General features: G+C 41.7%; 1 protein-coding gene and 2 long non-coding RNA genes across 7 annotated transcripts in view; 2 read left to right on the top strand and 1 right to left on the bottom strand.

Moving 5' to 3' along the window:
* The window catches only part of AK4 (adenylate kinase 4), a 74,523-nt gene that overhangs the window by 48,264 nt on the left and 6,647 nt on the right, over positions 1-19,612 (top strand). For all 5 annotated transcript variants that reach the window (XM_058717115.1, XM_058717113.1, XM_058717114.1 and 2 more), the window contains 2 exons: positions 14,515-14,687; positions 17,956-18,074. In XM_058717115.1, coding sequence (XP_058573098.1) covers positions 14,515-14,687; positions 17,956-18,074 — 292 coding nt within the window. The remainder of the gene's footprint in view (positions 1-14,514; positions 14,688-17,955; positions 18,075-19,612) is intronic.
* LOC131504609 (uncharacterized) lies at positions 1,871-8,373 on the bottom strand. The gene is made up of 2 exons (XR_009258076.1): positions 8,047-8,373; positions 1,871-4,564 (listed from the first exon to the last, which is right to left on the bottom strand). It is a non-coding gene; the product is annotated as an uncharacterized LOC131504609 (long non-coding RNA).
* On the top strand, positions 3,012-5,884 carry LOC131504608 (uncharacterized). Its single transcript, XR_009258075.1, has 2 exons — positions 3,012-3,087; positions 5,681-5,884. It is a non-coding gene; the product is annotated as an uncharacterized LOC131504608 (long non-coding RNA).

Here is a 19,612-nt window from a genome sequence, read left to right as displayed (position 1 = left end):
ACACTTCATGAAATTCAAATACAGGGCATTGAATAAACATCAAAGTCAATACTAATTTTTTTTTTTTTTTACATTTATTCATTTTTGAGAGACAGAGCACAAGCCGGGGAGGGGCACAGGGAGAGGGAGACACAGAATCCGAAGCAGGCTCCAGACTCTCGAGCTGTCAGCACAGAGCCTGACGTGGGGCTCGAGCTCACAAACTGTGAGATCATGACCTGAGCAGAAGTTGGACGCTTAACTGACTGAGCCACCCAGGCGCCCCAACATCAAAGTTAATATTAGAGATGAGTTAGGAAGCTTAAAATGTAAAACTTTGAGTTTGAAAGAATAACTTATTTTTTAACTTTTTAACCAACACTTTAAAATTAACTTAATTTTTAACATGTTTAGATCTACTTTAGATATTAAACTGTGATTTCTCTCTATTTGGGCATGTCTCATACACTTTAAGATACACTTAGCCCCTTTGCTGTTGCCACTTAATTAGAAGTCTATAAAGTAAGGCATAGGATGAAGCTGTCTTAAAATCCTAATTTTAGATGGAAGGAGAGCCTCCTTCCCTAATTTATGAAACAGGTATCTTGGGAATTGGATGGATTGAGAACATTCATTGCAAAGCTTTATCCAAAGCATCTAAAGCATACTTTGCTAGGTTGTTTTTTTTTTTTTTTTTCAAATTAAAAAAAATTATTTATTTATTTTGAGGGAGAGCAAGAGCACAAGTGTGGGAGGGACAGAGAGAAGGAGAGACAGAATCCCAAGCACTGCTCCATCAGTGCAAAAGCCCACCGTGGGGCTCAGACTCACAAACTGTGAGATCATGACCTGAGCCAAGGTCAAGAGTCAGATGCTTAACTGACTGTGCCACTCAGGCACCCTTTTTTCTAGTTTGTTAATGAAACAATTGCTGGGCATTTACTAAATACACAGCACTATATCAGAACAGTAATGTGGTGGAAAAAGCGCGGACTTATAACTGAATATCATTATGTAATTTATTAGCTGTGTAGTCTTGAGCAAGCAAACTTACCTTTCTTGGATTCTTTTTCCTCATCCATAGAATTAGTAGCAGTATGTATTGGCATAGGTTTGCGAGGATTGGCTAACAAATATGACGCTCTTAGTGGAATCCTAAAACGTAGTAGGTGGTCACATGATAGTACGTGTTATTATGTACAGATGTTGTATATACATACAACCACATGTTGATGCTGATACAGATGTTAGAACTTAGCATTTCATTAATAAATGGCTGATAAACTTAAAAATGTCATTTTAATAAGCAAGATCATCATATTCATCCCTCATTAAGTACACCTGGGGAAAGTATAACTAAACAAAATTCCCCAGCCTCCATTAAACCTTACCTACTAATATAAAACAAAACAATATAAAACTCTGATGACTGCCCTAGTACTAGGAAGAAAAACCCAGGTTTTGTGAAGGTGAACAAGTTGATTAGGGTTAAGAGGAGAGTAAGATGTGGGAAAAGTGCAGAGAATTTAATTTTATCATTTGACACTGACTTTATAAAAATGGTACATGATTACTATAAAGCATTCAAGCCATATGGCAAAATATAAGGGAAAGGAGCTAGTCACCTAAAATCCCCGTAGCCAGAAATAATCAGGGTTAACAGTTGAGAACCTGTCATTCTAGACCCCTCCTCACGCACATAGGTACCTGAAAGTGTGTAAGTGCGGCTCCCATACTTGGTGTACTTTTAAAAATACTTAATTTTACTTAAGTTTAACAATAGCAGAGCTAAAGTGAACCTGAAGGAATTATTACTGAATTTCAGATAAAATCTTTCTTCATCACCCAGGATATTCTTGGGAGAGCTCTTTAAGATTATGAAAGCCATTAGGAGTTGACATATTTGTTTTTTTATTTCATACTTCAAATTGAGACAGAGAGATATTGTCTTTCTTCAGTGAACAGTAAGAGGATTAATGTACTTAGGCTTCCTCCCACCTCTTTTCCCCTCCCTCCGTCTCAGTTTTCAATGGTTTTTGTTGCTAAAATCTATTATAAGTTTTCTTCTGTAACCTGAATTTCCAATTTTTTTTTTTTTTTTTGTCTTACGTCTAAAAGATTTAAATGAATTCTGTGGCCTGGTTTTCTCACACAGTACCACATCTCTGTTTCTTTTATTTTGACGATTCTTCTCGTTACTTCTGTGAATAGACTAGAAACCATCAAATTATACACTTGAAACAAGTGAATTGTTTGGCATATGAATTATGTCTGAATAAAGCTGTGCTACTTTTTACCACAGCTTTTCCATTCATCATTACCGTGGTCAGCTGGATCTTACTGGATAATTTCCTCCTGCTGTTCTTTCCCTCCTTCCTTCCCTCCATTGTAACAGAGGGGCTCATGTGATGCCCTCTTCCCTGAGTTTTCACGTTTGAGAACGCCTCCTCATCATTCAGCAGGTTCAGCTGGCTGTGATATTCCTGAGTGACCCCTGTGTCCTTCGGCACTTTGCAGCCTCTGTTTCATCTTGTTCCGACCTGGATTATTGCTCTGCAAAGCCCTGAGCCCAGTGTGACTTTTGACTATGATTTTTTTTTTTCTTCCTGTATAGACTTCCTGAAGAATTGTTTCCTCATACTTGAAGTAAATAGACCATCTCAGTGTTGTTTCTTGTCCTCCCTCCTATAGGTACTGTGTCCTTTTGATCTCCAATTCAGTTCTTTTCCTTTCAGGAAAGTTCTCCTGTATTATATCTTTTTTGTCCTTTTGTTCAGTTTTTCTGTTTTAAGAAAATATATCCACTTACAGTGGATATTATTGAATATTCTTTGTCTTTATCATATTTTAAAGTTTCATGTTTTTTGTGTTTCCTTTTGCCTTCATCTATGTTCAGACCTCTTTTCTTGAGGGCAAGGGAGGGCAAAACTTTGTTTTTATTCTCTAATGATGTCACAGTTTCCTTACGTTTATGTGCTGTATGTGCTAATGCTGCCAGGCCTTTGCACTCCCTGTGCCCTCTACCTGCAGCACTGTGCCTTGAGATGGTCATGAGGATGCTCCATTCACATCTTTACTCAGATATCCTCTCCTTGCCGAGTCCTTCTGGTACTATCCTGTCTACCCATTTCATTCTTTCTTCTTACCTTATAATCATGTAACTTGCAGATTGATCTGGATGTTGATATTTTATACCTTCCTGTACCTACAATTATGTTTGACATGTAGAAAAAGCTTATAAATACTTGTCTGATGGTAGGTCTCACCTACCATGTATATGTACACCATATACCTGGGAGCTGAGCCCATGGTGGGCCATACTCAGCCTCTGTTCTTTTATTTGGGGCAAAAATACGGGCCTGTGGTGAAATCATTTACAAGTTTCTTTTGTCTCAAGTGAGATATAGTGGGACCAGTTTTCCTTTAATTTGTTTATATTGGGACTTGGGTCCCCATATAACAGGTAAACAAAATTCTTAAAGAGAAGGGCCTTTAAGCAAAGGATTTACAGTTAACAGCTCCTTCCTCAATGCAGTGTGCATATTCCTTTACTGGCAAAAGGGCTCCATAATTTTTAACTTGTTTAAGAACACAGGTTATAAGCTATGAGTTTCATCTATATCCTTAAACAGGAAAAATCATTGCACTGATGCCAGAGGACCTCAACACCATTTGGGGATTTCCCCAAGAATCCCTGCCTAATAGGAATTCATCTTTTAACGAACCCACTTAGAAGATCCAAACTTATGGTTTAAACCCAAATTTTCTGTAGTATGTCTTCTATCAGTGGATCCCGAAGTAGTGATTGTAGCATGTCCAGGTTTTTAAATCATTTACTACTAACCTATGAGCTCCTTGAGAGCAGGAACTATTTATTACAACTCTAAGATACATACTAGAAGGGTTCCAAGTGTCCCTGGAAGATTTCAGTGAGCAAGAAGTAGGTCCTAAGCTCTCAGCACAGTGGGAAATGTGGAGCTCACAAAGTGATATGATGTAGCTTAAGCTCTTGTTTGCCGACATCTGGAGCACAGCTGTGTCTTAGTCTTTTCACCATCTGTTAATAAAAACTGGAAGAAGTGGAATATGGAGGTCTTGGATACACATACAAGTAAATATTGTGCAAACAGATAAGGTAGTTATAAGATGTAAGATGGAAAAGGCCTTCATCGAGCAGGTTTTGACGGTGATCAATTTTAAGTTGCTAGTGAGGCTTCTGCTTGGTGGTATGAATAGTTTGAATGCCCCTGTGTTAGGGAAGACTATGGTAGAATAACTACCTGCTTTGAACTTCAGTTAATCATTCAGTGATTAATTGTGATGGATTATGGCTTACATATTTTTAACTTGGTTCTTGCCTTCCCAACAGCTGGGAAGAGATGGCTGGTCAGAAGCAACCGTGTTGGCCCCAGATCCTAATGCACATAGGAAGGGGGCCTGGTGTTGTGTGGCCTTTTCATACGTTGCCAGTCCCAGGCGGATGTTAGAAGTTGCCCTTTAAAACTGCGCTTCTATTTCCATCAAGCAGAGGGCTTGCTTTTCTGCCTGGGAATGTGGTGGTGGACTCTGGCTCTCTGCCCTTCCTCTGGAATGAATGCACAACAAATTAGAAAAACAGAAGTGTCCTAGTTCCCCATTCCCCTCCACTGTCTCAGCTTGTTGCTGTGGCACCTCCTGCTTCACCGGCCCTCCCTCAGGCTCTTGGCATGGCTGAGAGGAGCAGATGCCAAGGCCCGGTGGCTGGCACGTCAGGGATTTAGCGACATCTTCCTGCACATGGTGAATCTTTTTTGGGAGGGAGGCTGTCTAAAAAATAACCTGTAGGCACCATAATTAGTGATATAGCATGGTGGATTTGGGGAGAAATTTAACTGCATGAAATTTCAGCTTTCAACTGATTGGAAACTGATTGGAAGCGTGGATTGGCTATTTGATTAAGCAGGACATGGTAGCTTTTCTAGGCTATGAGGGAGAGGGGACAGCTTAGTATGGAAGCATGAGGTAGGTTTTCTGTACTGGTGAGAAACCACGTGATGGAGTGAGCAGTCTCGTATGTGTCGTTACAGGGAGGAAAGCAAGCTCTCTGGGCTTAAATGTGTTCATTATTTTGCTTTGCCTGTTGGATTTTCTGGTTTCCTCAACAATTAATGGAATATATTCACTTGGATTAGGTTATCTAGGGAGACTGGGATTCTGCTTGTTAGTCATTTAGAAAATATGTGTTTCAGGATTACTTTTCGTGAAAATAAAAGTATACCACAATTTATTGCAGTTCTTTCTAAATTGAAGAATTATTCATGCTGCCACCTGTTGACAGAATTAGAGTGTACATCTAGTCTACTTGGTCAGTAATCCCTGCCTACCAGAATACCAAATCCACATGAAATCTGACTATTCTGTGGAATCTGACTGTTCCACATGGAACAGGGGCTACAAGCAAGCATGTTTAAAGAATACACACCCACAGCTAGAGTGGCAAATTCTCTTGGGCCCACCTGTGTAACCATAGCCTGTCTAGTCTGAATCTCTTAGTCAGAAGATAACCTCTTAGAATGTACTTTTGAATGCTTTATGTATGCATGCATCTAAGTACTTTCATGTCAAGAATGGCTATTCTTATTTAGAGGCAGATTTTCCATTACAAGATTTACGGATCATGCTTTAAATTCCATACATCTGCTAATTATTTGTTTCCTTTCAGATTCCAATATCCTTGCAATTTGAGACACCAAGGAATTAAATCTTACACCATGAGTAGATCTTTGGAAGAGAACACGGATCAGTGGATGTCAGATGTTAACTAAAGAGCAAAATACCCACATGTTTCCTCACCAAAGTTAAAGTGAACATCTCATGCCCTGATACTGGGACATTCTTGGTTGATAAACAGTTTTCATAGTCTTCATATTGTGATCCTCTGACAATGTGTTCACTTAAAAAAATATATGTATGTGGTTGGATAATGACTCTTCGCTAAAAATGGTTTAAAATGTCCTGGTCAGGTTGTACCTTATCTGACAGTCTGTTCTTGGCAGCTGATTGTTGTGAGAATTACATCTTTGATTTGTTCAGCCCAACTTGAGAAACTGACATAAATCACTTCAAAGGATGCTGCCTTTTAGGACACCATTTCATATTGTGTGCCCTGAATCTTTACATTAGGATGTGTAAGCTGAAGAATATTCATATCTTAAGAGTCTTGTAGACAGATAACCGCCTCTCCTTACTTCATGGAGCCTTTGCCTTCTGCCTAACCAGGGTGACACAGAGCCCCTCTCTAGGACCTGTGATCCCCCAGGTTTTTGACTCTGCACCCCAAACTTCTGTGAGAGCCCCAGCCCACTGCCAGGGCCTTTGTGACATCTTCAGAGATTAGGACACCACACCTGCCCTAACAATTACGCTATTTGAAGCTAGTCACTTCCAACTGGGTCTTTTATGTCTGTGATACTTGGTTATTAAGGGAAAGGTAAGCCATCCCTCAGTGTCCTTTTTTCTTCTTTATCCTTTTCTCTTTCTCCATTACTGATTCTCCTCTTCCTCCCCCCCTAAGTCTTTACTTTTCCACTGTACCCTCTGGGATTCTCTTTCCTTATAACCTTCTCCACCTTCCTCCTCACACCTACTCTGACTCCGCAGAATACCCTACCTTCTGCCTTAAAGTAAACCTGGGTCTCCCCTTCACGTGTGACCTTCCTGTCACACCTCCTGTTATTGAGGAGACTTGTTCTCTTATATGAACATACTGTGTTTGGTGATGGTGATGGCACTATCCTGTCTCCCCACTGCTCCTTTCATACTTTTATAAAGGTTCACACTTACCCGTCATGTCTTTCTTGTTATCAGACTTGCTGTCTGTCCTTTTACCTCTGGTACCACATGGTCTTCATTTTCCCTCAGTGTTGGCTCTTTGCCCCACTTGCAACACCTCCCCACACCCTGTGCCGGCCGCTGTGCTGGGATTTACATACAGAAATGTGTTTGTTCCTCACAACTTTCTGGATTGGGCATTACCAGGCTCACTTTATGGGTGCAGAGAGGTGGGTAACCAGGGTCACAACATGAGCAGGTGGCATAATTGCACCTCAGACCAAGGCAGTGTGTCTCTGGAGCCTGTATTTCTGTCTGCTAAGCTATTTTTCCCTAGTGTGCTTCATGTCGTGTGTACCTTCAATGCCTGTCAGTAGGGAATTGGTTAAATTGTGGTTCATCCAAACCATGGAGTACTCCACGGTTATTAGAGCAAGAGAGCAATGTGTATGTATAGAAAAGAATCTCCAAGATCTATGAAAAGAAAAAAGCAAGGTGCAGAACATTTGTGTATGTGTGGAGAGAATCTGACATGTCTGTGCCTGCAGCACCCCGAAGCCACACAGGATTTGGATTTCTCCAGTCGTTTTGTATACTGACTGCTGTATACTATATACTATATAGTAGACTATTGACTACTGTAGCTGTCACGAGCAGGTATTTCTCACAGGCTGCGCTTTTCTCCGTGTGAGGAAGACAGCATCGTGTGGTATGTGATGTGTGATTCTGGAGTCAGCACGCGGTTCTTAAATGTGTGGTCTTGGGCAAGTCACTTAACTTTTCTGAGCCTCAGTTTTTACAACTTTAAAATGGGAATGATACCCATCTTGCAGAATAATTGTGACTTTTCAGATAATATTTATTCATTGATTCAACAAATATTTATTCAGCACCTATTATGTGCCAGGCACTGTTCTAGGCATGAAGGATATAGCAGTAAACAGCTTTAAAGGTTCTGCTCTCATTTAGCTAACATCCTAGTGAGAGTAGAAACACTTACAAAATAAAGTAGATCATATGCCATAAAAGATGTTGAAATCTATGAAGAGAAAACCGAAAAAGAGGGGTGGGTGTGAATAGGGGTGCCGTGGGTGGGGCGCAGGTTTAGTTGAACAGGATGGTTAGAAAAGTCCTCACTGACAAGGCATGTTTTGAGCCAAGACTTGTAGGAGCTGAGGGCACACGTAGATACCTACAGCAAGAGCGTGTCACGCCGAGGGGACATAAACTACTTGTCCAAGGTGGGAATGGACTTACCAGTTTGAGAACAGCAAGGATGTCAGGTGACATGGGGTGACGGACAGGGATGCTAGGTGAGAGACAACAGGAGCGAGAGTAGGCCGTGTAGGCCCCTGCACAGTTTCAGATTTTCTTCTGCATAAAATCTATCTGGCACAGCAAATAGTGGCCGTGATGATGAGGATGCTACCAGGATGCTCTGCTCTTGGGGTGGAAGTAAGATAGATGGGGTGACGTTTAGGATTCTTTCAACAATTATTTTTCATACCTGTGGAAGAGCAGCATAGTGTAAGAGAGAGGGGCCACTTCCAAGACCAGAGACCTGATCCTCAATCCTGTTCTGCTGCTGATCCTCACTAAATGCCAGCTTCATCTGTTACACGGAGGGTGATTGTTCCCGTTCTGCCCACCTCATAGGGCCGATGTGCAGAGTAAGAGAGAAGTAAATTTCTATAAATGCTTTGTGAACAGCAGACTACAATACATAGGAAGCACACAGGGTGTGTTTGCTGATCGGACATGGACTCAGGAGCCACTGACAGTTGCCTCGTCTGTGCGAATGTTCCCCAAAATGAGGCACTCACTTAACGAGAAAGACTGCACAGCTGTCACATTTCTTTTTCACGTTTATTTATTTACTTTTGTGTGTGTGAGAAAGAGAATGGGAGTAGGGGAGGGGCAGAGAGAGAGGGAGAGAGAGAGAATCCTAAGCAGGCTTTGCGCTGTCAGCACAGAGCTCAACGCAGGGCTCGATCCCACGAACCACAAGATCATGACCTGAGCTTACCCGACTGAGCCACCCAGGCGCCCCAGGCCATCACGTTTCTTCACTTGGATTCCGTGTTATAGTTAACGCAGGCTGCAAATGGATTAGTTCCTTGGAACTTAATGTCCCGTTGTCACGTCAAGGTACACGTGTATTGTCAGCAGCTTAAGGCTGAACCTTTGCACTGAATTTACCAGTTTCACTTTCACCCAGATCAGAGCTCATCATGATTACGTATTGAACTGGATCAGGAAAGTAGACTTAAGGTGCTTTACTATTCAAAAAACGAGGTAGGTGGTGTGCCAGGTTCAGAGCTTGCCTGGCACGAGCTCCCTTTTGATGGGTGGGTTCCAGAATGTGCAGTCTGCGCAGGCTAATAACTAGAGGTGCTGGGCTCTAGTTATGGTAGAGAGCACAGAGCACCAGCGACTCCCCAAACTAGCAAATCTCAGGAAAGGAATTAAATAGAAGCCAGCTGGGGGATGAGGACCTTTCCTTCATGCTGAACTGGGAAACCAGTTGAGCCCCCAGGAGAGCTCTACCTAGAGCAGCAGCGGCCATTTATTGAGTGCTCACTCTGTGCCTAACACTTTACATCTTAAACATTCTAGAAAGATTGTCTCTCTTAATCCTCAAATCAGCCATGCAGTAGGCATTACCTTTTGTTATGGACTGAGTTGTGTCCCCTGCCCCCGCCGCCTTAAATTCATCTGTTGGAAGTCCTGACTCCTAGTACCTTATAATTTGACTCTTTTTTGGAGATAAGGTCACCGAAGAGGTAATTAAGTTAAATGAGGTCATAGGGTGGGCCCTAATCTGCAATGACTAGTGTAGTGTCCTTATAAGAAGAGGAAGTTAGGATACAGGCACACACAGAGGAAAAATTCTATGGGAGACACAGGGAGAAGGAAGCTATCTGCAAGCCAACGAGTGAGGCCTCAGAAGGAACCAACCCTCCCTGACACCTCGATCTCAGACTTTTAGCCTCCAGGACCATGAGACCTTAAATCTCTGTTGTTCAAGCCACCTGTTCTGTGGTACTTTGTTATGGCGACCCCAGCAAATTGATACGCCCTTGTTGTATATCTGAGAAAACTAAAGACCAGAGAGATTACACAAAGCTGGTGGATGTTCTTGCAGTTCTGGCTAGGGAGAACTGGGAATGAAGTCCAGGTGTGTCTGGTTCCAGACACGTCCCACCGAGCCCTGAGGTTTCTGGCTTACTGCAGCTTCTCCTCACTTTTGAAACCACAGCTGGCATCCAGATCTTTGCCCACTGTTCTGTTATACTGTACTTTCCCTTGCCACACCACTTTTTTTACAGGTAAGATTCTGGACAGGAATAGCATAAACAGGTGGCTTGAGTTAGGGGCTTAGTGAATCTGGAAAGATTTGTCTCTGGGAATTTCCTTCCCAGTTCTCCTCTTGCCATGAAACTGAGGTAAAGAGGATTCTCTGCAAAGTGTTTTTGTACCTGTTTAAAAGAGGTGTTGAAACTTCCCCCGAATGGGATAGATACAAGTAGTTAGTTTTGCACTTACACTGTTGCTGTCACTGAGAAGTTTGGTGGTTCTTAACCAGTCCAAGTCACCTAGATAACTTTAAAAAATACCTAAGTCCTGCTCCTGCTCCCAGATGATCCATTCTGGGAAGAATGGTAGGGAATCTGAGTACCCATAAGCTCTTTTTCCCCCCTTGTAAGTCTTCCCTGATAATGTTGATGTGCCCCATCAGATGGAGAACGCTTAAAGTTGTGGAATGACTTATTTCTCTTGTTGGTACTTCTGAACCATAAAAATGGTTGCATTCCAACAACATTAGCATCTTAAAATATAACTCTTACATTTTAGCTTTCATTATGTAGGCTTCTGTATTTTCCATGGTTCTTTCAACTTTAACACATTTTGAGGATGGGAGGCTATGATAGGAGCCACTGTCCTAACAGAAGACCTCTAAGCCACAAGAATTAATGATTCTCTGGTCATTAGTGGGTCTGAATGTGAAAGCCTAGAAGGTAGACACTACCTAACATTTTTGAAATCTGTTTCGAGTTTATTTGGTACACAGTTGCATTTTCCACCCATTCCTCCAGAGGGCACCAGAGTTCAGAAACAGTTGTGGGGGGAGTTGAACAGACTGGCCTTTAGGCTAGAAACTTTAGCCGATAAGATTTGAGCTTTTATTTGTGGGAGGAACTGTTGTATTCTCTTTCAGAGCTTCCTATTCTTTGTTGCCGCTGTACTCAGTTTCCATATTTTATGCAAAGGATAAAGAACAATGTTTTATTGTCAGGATAGTGGCTAGTGATGCTGAGAACCCCAGGACAGGGACTGAGGCTGAGAACTCAGGTCCTCAGAGGAGTGATTTCTAAAATTCTTTGTGCACAATTTTCAGTAAAAATGTTTACTTTATATCTTCAGTATATGGATATGTGTGAATTATGTGCATATACAGTTTTACTACCATATACCTTATAAAATGCACTGTCCAAACTAGAATCTGAAAAACAGTGAACAAAACAATGCAACAGAGGCTCTATTTTCTTTTCATACTCTAGCATGGGTCCCTTTGGAAGCCACTGATTTAGAAAATGACTTTTCCTTGAAAAAGGATTTGGGGAAAGCATAGAGATTGATCTTGGGGTTGTTTTGGCTGCAGGCCTCTAAATCTAACTCCAGTTGTCAATTTGAAAATTTTTTTTTTATTTTTGAGAGAGAGGAGAGAGCATGAGCAGGGGATGGGCAGAGAGAGAGGGAGACACAGAATCCAAAGCAGGCTCCAGACTCCTGAGCTGTCAGCACAGAGCCCGACATGGGGCTCGAGCCCACGAACCATGACATTATGACCTGAGCAGAAATTGGATGCTTAACTGACTGAGCCACCCAGGCGCCCCTCCAGTTGTCACTTTGGAGCCTTCATGAAGAGTGGGCTCTGCAGGGAAAGCTAGGACCTGGCAGTCAGGGAAAGAGTGCCCTTCTGGGGAAGGCTCACTGCCCTCACTTTGCTGGAATTTCAGTTTAGAATGTACCAGGTACCGTGCCAGAGAATAACAAAGGGAGTAAGGCATATCTTAAATCCCATTTCAGGAAACCCATCTTCTAAAGTAGACTGTGGTGCACAGTGTAGGGGAACTTAGGCTAAAGTTGACTAATAGACTTAAGTCTGGGGCTCCAGGTTTGCTACCAAAGTTCTCTCTGCAGCATCCCCAGTCTGACCTAGAGTGAGCTGTTGGAGAAAGGGAGATGGAAAAAGGACCTGGTTGAGGGTATGTGTAGTATTCAATAAGGAATTTGGTGGAAAAGTAAAGGAGGCATGGTTTTATCTGGACTCTTCTGAGACTCCTTGCCTACCATCCAGCCTATGTAGCCATAGATTGAATTGAGCCATGAGGGCCCACTTGGGGCCAAATCTTGCTCCTTGGTGACCCAGAGAGTATCACGTTGTTATCTGCCTGGTAGTTATCATATATTTGAAGCTCCAGGATACATCCAGTTGCTGTGAAGCCCCAATTCTAAAATTAAGTTTCTTTTTGAACTTAATAATCAAAAGAGAGGCCGCTTAATAAGTTCATATGTAAGCAGTCAAGCCATTCCATAATAGAAAGAAAAAATTACATAATGAGTTTACAGAGCTTGACAGAGTCCTATAATTTCACAGAATTAAACTGGGATTTTAAAGTAAGGCAACTGGTCAAATAAGTATGGCCACTGAACAGAAGACTAGAAGACAGCTACCCTAGTGTTACATGGAAATGTTTGCCCACTGTGTGCCAGTGTTAAGGCCACGTCTCCACAGTGTGCTTGACCTTAGGCAGATACAGTTTGACCTTTCATTTCCCTAAATGTTAAGTAATCGTAACTTGGTCTAACAAATTATATTGAGATTTGAAGGGGCGCCTGGGTGGCGCAGTCGGTTAAGCGTCCGACTTCAGCCAGGTCACGATCTCGCGGTCCGTGAGTTCGAGCCCCGCGTCAGGCTCTGGGCTGATGGCTCAGAGCCTGGAGCCTGTTTCCGATTCTGTGTCTCCCTCTCTCTCTGCCCCTTCCCCGTTCATGCTCTGTCTCTCTCTGTCCCAAAAATAAATAAAAAACGTTGAAAAAAAAATTAAAAAAAAAAAAAAAAGAAAAAAATCCACTTAGCAGCTCTTTATTTAAGGGCAGAATTTTGTTTCCATTCTGAAAGCACTGTATGCTCAATTAAAAAAAATGAGAAACTAGAAGAGTAGAAAGGAATCCCCCATCTTCCCACTGCAGAGAAAACCACCATGAACGTACTTCTTGTATAGTTTCCCAGTGTGTGGGTGCCTTTTTTGTGAAGAGGATGCTTAGCCAGAGAGTCACTCTGGGAGGAGGGAGACAATGCTGGGCTATTGGCTCAGGCATCACCTGGGCTGCAGGATTAGAAGTACCTATTTCTAGGGGTGCCTGGGTGGCTCAGTTGGTTAAGCATCTGACTTTGGCTCAGGTCATGATCTCACAGCTCGTGGGTTTGAGCTCCACGTCAGTCTCTGTGCTGACACCTTGGAGCCTGGAGCCTGCTGCAGACTCTGTGTCTCCCTTTTCTCTCTGACCCTCCTACATTCACTTTGTCTCTTTCTCTCTCAAAAATAAATAAGCATTTAAAAAAATTAGAAATAACCTATTTCTCTGTTGAAGCCAGTGCAAATGCATTAATGGGTCATGGGAGGACAGCATACAAGAATGTGAAGGCAGTTTCTTCTGGGAGCCTGTGATTACCTTGTGTTAGCCATGTGATAACTAATGAACTGAGATCTGCCCTGCAAGATAAGCTTTTTCCCACCTCTGTTTGAACTTGCCTTTTCTTTCCCTGTCATAACAATAGAGTTGAACACACGCCCCAGGTTTGGTGCTCTCTATTCTTGTGTCTTTTTGGAAAAGATGTAACTTCATCTTCTGTAATAAACAACATCACAGGTTAGACACTATGGGGAATGTTGGATAATTTTCCTTATTGGAGAAATTAGAAATTAGAATATAAGCTCCAAGGGAAGCCTGGAGCTTCCAGTCCCCCCCCCCCCCCCCCCCCCGGTCTACTGCAGAGCAATCCTTTTATCAAATACAACAAGAGCAAATTACTAGAAAAATTAAAAGAAAACCACAAATTCAACCATAAATTTTAGATTCACTAGGCTTGAAATTACTGTGGAATTGCTATAAAATTCCTAAATGCTTTTTCTCATTTCTGTGGTTACTGTACTAGATTGCAGACCACATGTTGAGTTTTGTAAGAGTGGGGAATGGAGAAAAAAATACATACATGTATATGTATATATAATTTTGGGGATAGCCTATGAATACTATACTTATCAGCTGTTAAAGCTATAAAAGGACACAAATATAATTTTGTCCCTTCACTTCTTTAACAGAAGAGGAAATGGAGGTGATATAACTTGCCTAAGGTTACGTGAGTAATTAAGAGCAAAGCTAGAACTGGTTTAGTGTTTTTTTAGTTTAGTATACTCTCTGCTTGTGTCATGTGACTCCTTAATCTTTCAGTGTCCCAAATGCCAAAACTGGATTTTAAAGTAGCCTATTTTCTTCTAGCATTAAATTTAAGGAGGTAGACATAAATGTCTGATAAAAACTTAATTCTGGGTGACATATGTATAGATTTGATTATTCTGTCACTGAAAATATTTCATTGACTCATTGGAATTGGGAAAGGTCTTGCATTTGATATGTTTTGTTTTTGGCATTTAGGTTTTCCTAGGACATTAGTACAGGCTGAAGCCCTGGACAGAATCTGCGAGCTGGATCTAGTGATCACTTTGAACATTCCATTTGAAACACTCAAAGACCGTCTCAGCCGACGTTGGATTCACCCTCCCAGTGGAAGGGTGTATAACCTGGACTTCAATCCACCTCATGTGCATGTAAGACTATACAGGGCCCTTTGACAGACTGACAAGAAAGAGGCACAGCATTTCGGTTGTAAAGTATAGGAAGGATATGAATAGATGATTCAAAAAAGAACAAATCTACATAGCCAAATGTATTTGAAATTTCTCATTCACTAGTGGTCAAGGAAGGCAAATTCAAGTTTATAACATCTATTGCTGGTGGGGATCTGAGAAAAATGATACTCTCATCTTTATCAGACCTAGTATTTGTAGTCTTTTTAAAAAGCAGTCTAGCAATGTACATTAAAATTTTTTTTAATGTTTATTTTGAGAGAGAGAGAGAGAGAGAGAGAGAGAGAGAGAGTGGGGGAGGGGCAGAGAGCAAGGGAGACACAGAATTCGAAGCAGGCTCCAGGCTCTGAGCTGTCAGTACAGAGCCCGATGTGGAGCTTGAACTCACAAGCTGTGAGATCATGACCTGAGCTGAAGTCGTCACTCAACCGACAGAGCCACCCAGGCGCCCCTACATTAAAATTTTTATTTCATTCAACCCACCACTGGCAGTATAGGTTATGGAGATGAAAGCACTAGCAGGTAAGATCATGTACACAGTGTCGCTTATTCCAGTGTTGATTTTAGGGAAAAACAAAACAATCTGAACACAAAAATGAATGCTCATTTGCAGGGGATGATTAAATGAATTAGCAAATATCTACGTCTTGTAGTCAGTAAAAAGAAAGACTTTGTGCTATATACTTTGACCTGAAGAAACATTTCCTCCAGGTGTATTACTGAATATGAAAAGCAAATAGCACAATGATTCCATTTTTGTAAAACAGTGACTGTCTTTCTTTACACATATCTGTTTGTGTGTGTGTTAATAAGTGCTCTCTGGCTTCATAAGACCAGGGATAAATGGTTAACACTGGGTCTGGATGAAGAACTGGGGTTAAAGTGGGCGGGGTCATGGGAGAGATGGGAGTAAGGATGTAAAGGGGGAAGACTAGAGGATAGCAAGTTCAAAAAAACAGCATGTTTACATAAAATAAGCATGTATAAAGGTACATGTTTAAAGAAACTTCTTTATTTTTTTAAATGTTTATTTTATTTTTGAGAGAGAGTGTGTGTGTGCAGTGGGTAAGGGGCAGAGAGAGAGGGGGGGAGAGAGAATCCCAAGCTGGCTCCATGCTGTCAGCATAGAGCCCAATGTGGGGCTCGATTTCATGAACTGTGAGATCATGACCTGAGCCAAAATCAAGAGTCAGACGCTTAACCGACTGAGCTACCAGGTGCCCCAGGAAACTTTTTAAGTTAATGAACTCATTTAAAGAATTACTGTTCTTTCTGGTAATGATAGGAATTAGTTCAATATGATTCTTAACTTCAATTATGGGGAGGCAGATAGTATTATTTTTAATCCTCCAAATGTGAAAGAGGTGACAGTTGTATCTTATTGGATTAATGTGTATGGAATAGGTAGACCTGAATATCGATAGAGTCAATAATTACTACAGAAAACCAACTTTAAGAGGGTAAGGATGCCTTCCCAGCTCATGAGTGCCATTGATAAAGTTCCAGTGAGTCTTATTCATTTAGGCGAAATGAACTAGTTGCCTTTTGAAGTCTTTTTTTTTTTTTTTTCACGTTTGTTTATTTTTGAAAGAGCATGAGTTGGGGAGGGGCAGAGAGAGGAGACACAGAATCCAAAGCAGGCTCCAGGCTCAGAGCTGTCAGCACAGAGCCTGATGAGGGGCTTGAACCCACGAACCATGAGATCATGACCTGAGCTGAAGTCGGTGCTTAACTAATTGAGCTACCCCAGTGCCCCAGAAATCTTTTTAAAAATATAGTAAATACTTCTGGAATTCCTGTATTAGGTCCCTTCCTCCTTTCTTTTTCAAGAAGCTAGTAGAGGGGGAAAAATGATAGAGGGGAAAAGAGGGTCCTGAATACACACTGAAGTCCAACACAGATGCTTCACATTTTAGCTCTGCCTAGCCCTGCTGAAGCAAAGATTCTCTTAAAGTTTGAGAACCTTTAATATTAAGTTGCTTTCCAAAGACTGGGTATACTAAAAGAACACCTGCAGTTATTACAGTGCTGCCCCCAGAGTCAGCAGTGGAAGTGCTAGTCTGGGCTACATCTACCAGCCAATGTGGCCAGGCTGTCCTGGAAGGAGGGATGCTGTCACCCCAGCATCATTCTGCTCGTTCTAGAAGTAGTTGTTGTATTTACTGGTGCTCTGAGGTCCTAGAAATGACTTCTGAGCTTTGCAACCATAAGTAAAGGGGATGAAAGTAGAGGTGATGTACAGCTTTCCCCCACCCCCATCTCTCCTGTTGTGTCAGGGTAACAGCCATGGAATATACATGTGATGATTATGGGGCTCACCAACAAATCATAAGCATAAATTATGTACCCAAGGCCCTGAGGTGTAATGGAATTTTAGTGTGTTTCAAATTTATAGCTGGTTTCTGATTATCCAGTTGAGTTGCCTGAACCTTTTGGTTCTGCTCTAGCCTGCCTTTTGACAGATTTATTTCATGTGACTATCTCCCCTGGTGGGTAATAGGCGTGGACACAGGAGGCAAGATCTTCTTATGTGCACGTTGCCATTTTTAAGTAGATATGTTTCCTGAGAAGGTTAAAATATGTCAAAAATCAGGTTCTTAGAATTGCAGCTTTTCAGTTCTCGGAATGTTTGTTCTTGTTTATCATAGGTATATGATTCATGCCTATTTAATCTACCTTTAGGCAAGTCATTATGTGATCTAGTAAAATAGCCTGAGTAAGATTAATCTCAGAAAAGGATTTGAAAGCTAGCAGAGGTAGGAGAGAGATACCTTCTCCTAGATCAGTGTTCTCCTAAGTAAACCACTTGGTTCTTTGAGATGATTTATTTTCCTTATTAACAGCTCAAACTTTAGAAAGCAAGGCAGTTTTAGGAATATTTAGAGGGCCAGAGTGATAGTGTCTAAAGGTAGTTTATTGTTGGGGGAGGCAGCATGGAGTTTTAAACTATAAATTGAAAATATCATTTATCAGTAGCAGTGTAACATGTTCAGAAAGATCTGAGAAGTTAATAACGATTTCATGTCAGCTCTCAATGGATAAGGTTAACATACTGTTAAGAGTGTTATTTCTTTTTTTCAACTACTTTCACTATTACCATTGTCATCAGGCCTAATTCATCATGTGGGAGGGGTCAAAGGTGAATACATGGGTTTTGCATAGGAAAGTTTTTCATCTATGGAATGGCCCAGCTATTGGCCGTATTAACTGGTTTCTCTGGTATCTGTAGGGGATTGATGACATTACTGGTGAACCATTAGTCCAGCAGGAGGATGATAAACCTGAAGCAGTTGCTGCCCGGCTAAGACAGTACAAGGATGTGGCAAAGCCAGTCATTGAATTATACAAGTGAGTGTGCTTCAACATTTTCATGGCGGAGGGCCAATTAAAACAGTATGGTGCCCAGTGGGAAGGACACTGGACTGAGGTAGGGTGGTGTTTCTTTAAGCTATATAAATCCTAAAGGCCCAGTTCCTCCCTGCAGGTCAGGTGAAATGTTGGGGGTTGTACATGGGAGATATAGTCCAGTTCTTTTATGCTGAAATTCTTGTAATACAAGGACCGAAACCTGATCCTCTCTGTCTGGTTGTAAAATTACATGTAGAATTATATTCATCTTTCTTTTTAAGGAGCTGAAATAATGGCTTATATTTTGACACTCCCACATATGTCATTTGGATGGAGGATTAGAAGGGACCTTTTGACTAGCTATGTCGAGGAGGGAATTTAACCAAAGGAAAAAAAAAAAAAAGCTAAAACTATAAGCTACGGATGGCAGATTCATATGGTTCCGGGGGCCAGGCAGGTATTGGAAATGAGTGTCAAACCTGGTATGGGCTGTGTTAATCTGGGCAGGTGAGTGACAGTTGAACTGTACAGCTGCTGTATGATGTTCAGCCAATTATTACCACAGGGGCACTCAGACCCAGAGTGGCTAGTGATACCTATTTCTCAGGAGAAGCAGAAATCTGGCTTTGTGTGTATGTGGGGGTGGGGGGTGTGTGTGTGTGTGTGTGTGTGTGTGTGTGTGTGTGTGTGTGTATAAATCCCAATTTTTAAAACTATTAGCAACAGATAACATTTTTAACAGCATGCAAACCAAACAAAACCCATTTGCAGACTGCATGCAGGACAGCTGTCTACAGCCTCCGCTATAAATCAATTTCTGACCCTTCAGCTCCCAAATAATTTAGCAGGCCTTTAGATTAGAAGTTCCTAGGGGCGCCTGGGTGGCGCAGTCGGTTAAGCGTCCGACTTCAGCCAGGTCACGATCTCGCGGTCCGTGAGTTCGAGCCCCGTGTCAGGCTCTGGGCTGATGGCTCAGAGCCTGGAGCCTGTTTCCGATTCTGTGTCTCCCTCTCTCTCTGCCCCTCCCCCGTTCATGCTATGTTTCTCTCTGTCCCAAAAATAAATAAAAAAAAAAAAAAAAAGAAGTTCCTGATCATGTTACTAAGATCTATCCTGTGTTTTGTGATCTGTTGTAAGTAACAAGGGTTTTATAGTACCAAAGTTTGTCAATGATCTGTTTTGTTTTAAAATTTTTAATGTTTGTTTATTTTTGAGGGAGAGAGAGACAGAGTGAGGGGAGGGGTAGAGAGAGAGGGAGACACAGAATCCGAAGCAGGCTCCAGGCTCCAAGCTGTCAGCACAGAGCTGGACACGGGGCTCAAACTCACGAACCTTGAGATCGTGACCTGACCCGAAGTCAGATGCTTAACTGACTGAGCCACCCAGGTGCCCCAGTGATCTGTTTTTTGAAAGTGTGTACTGAGGCAAATTTGGTATTGTCCATATAATGTTATTCTTGGATATGTTTTTCTTTTTTTCTTCTTTTTTTTAAAAAATTTTTTTTAACGTTTATTTATTTTTGAGACAGAGAGAGACAG

The sequence above is a fragment of the Neofelis nebulosa genome, chromosome 2, assembly GCF_028018385.1.
Source record: "Neofelis nebulosa isolate mNeoNeb1 chromosome 2, mNeoNeb1.pri, whole genome shotgun sequence".
Classification (NCBI taxonomy): domain Eukaryota; kingdom Metazoa; phylum Chordata; class Mammalia; order Carnivora; family Felidae; genus Neofelis; species Neofelis nebulosa.
The sequence above is the reverse complement of the archived record's forward strand: the minus strand, read 5'-3'. Positions and strand labels throughout refer to the sequence as shown.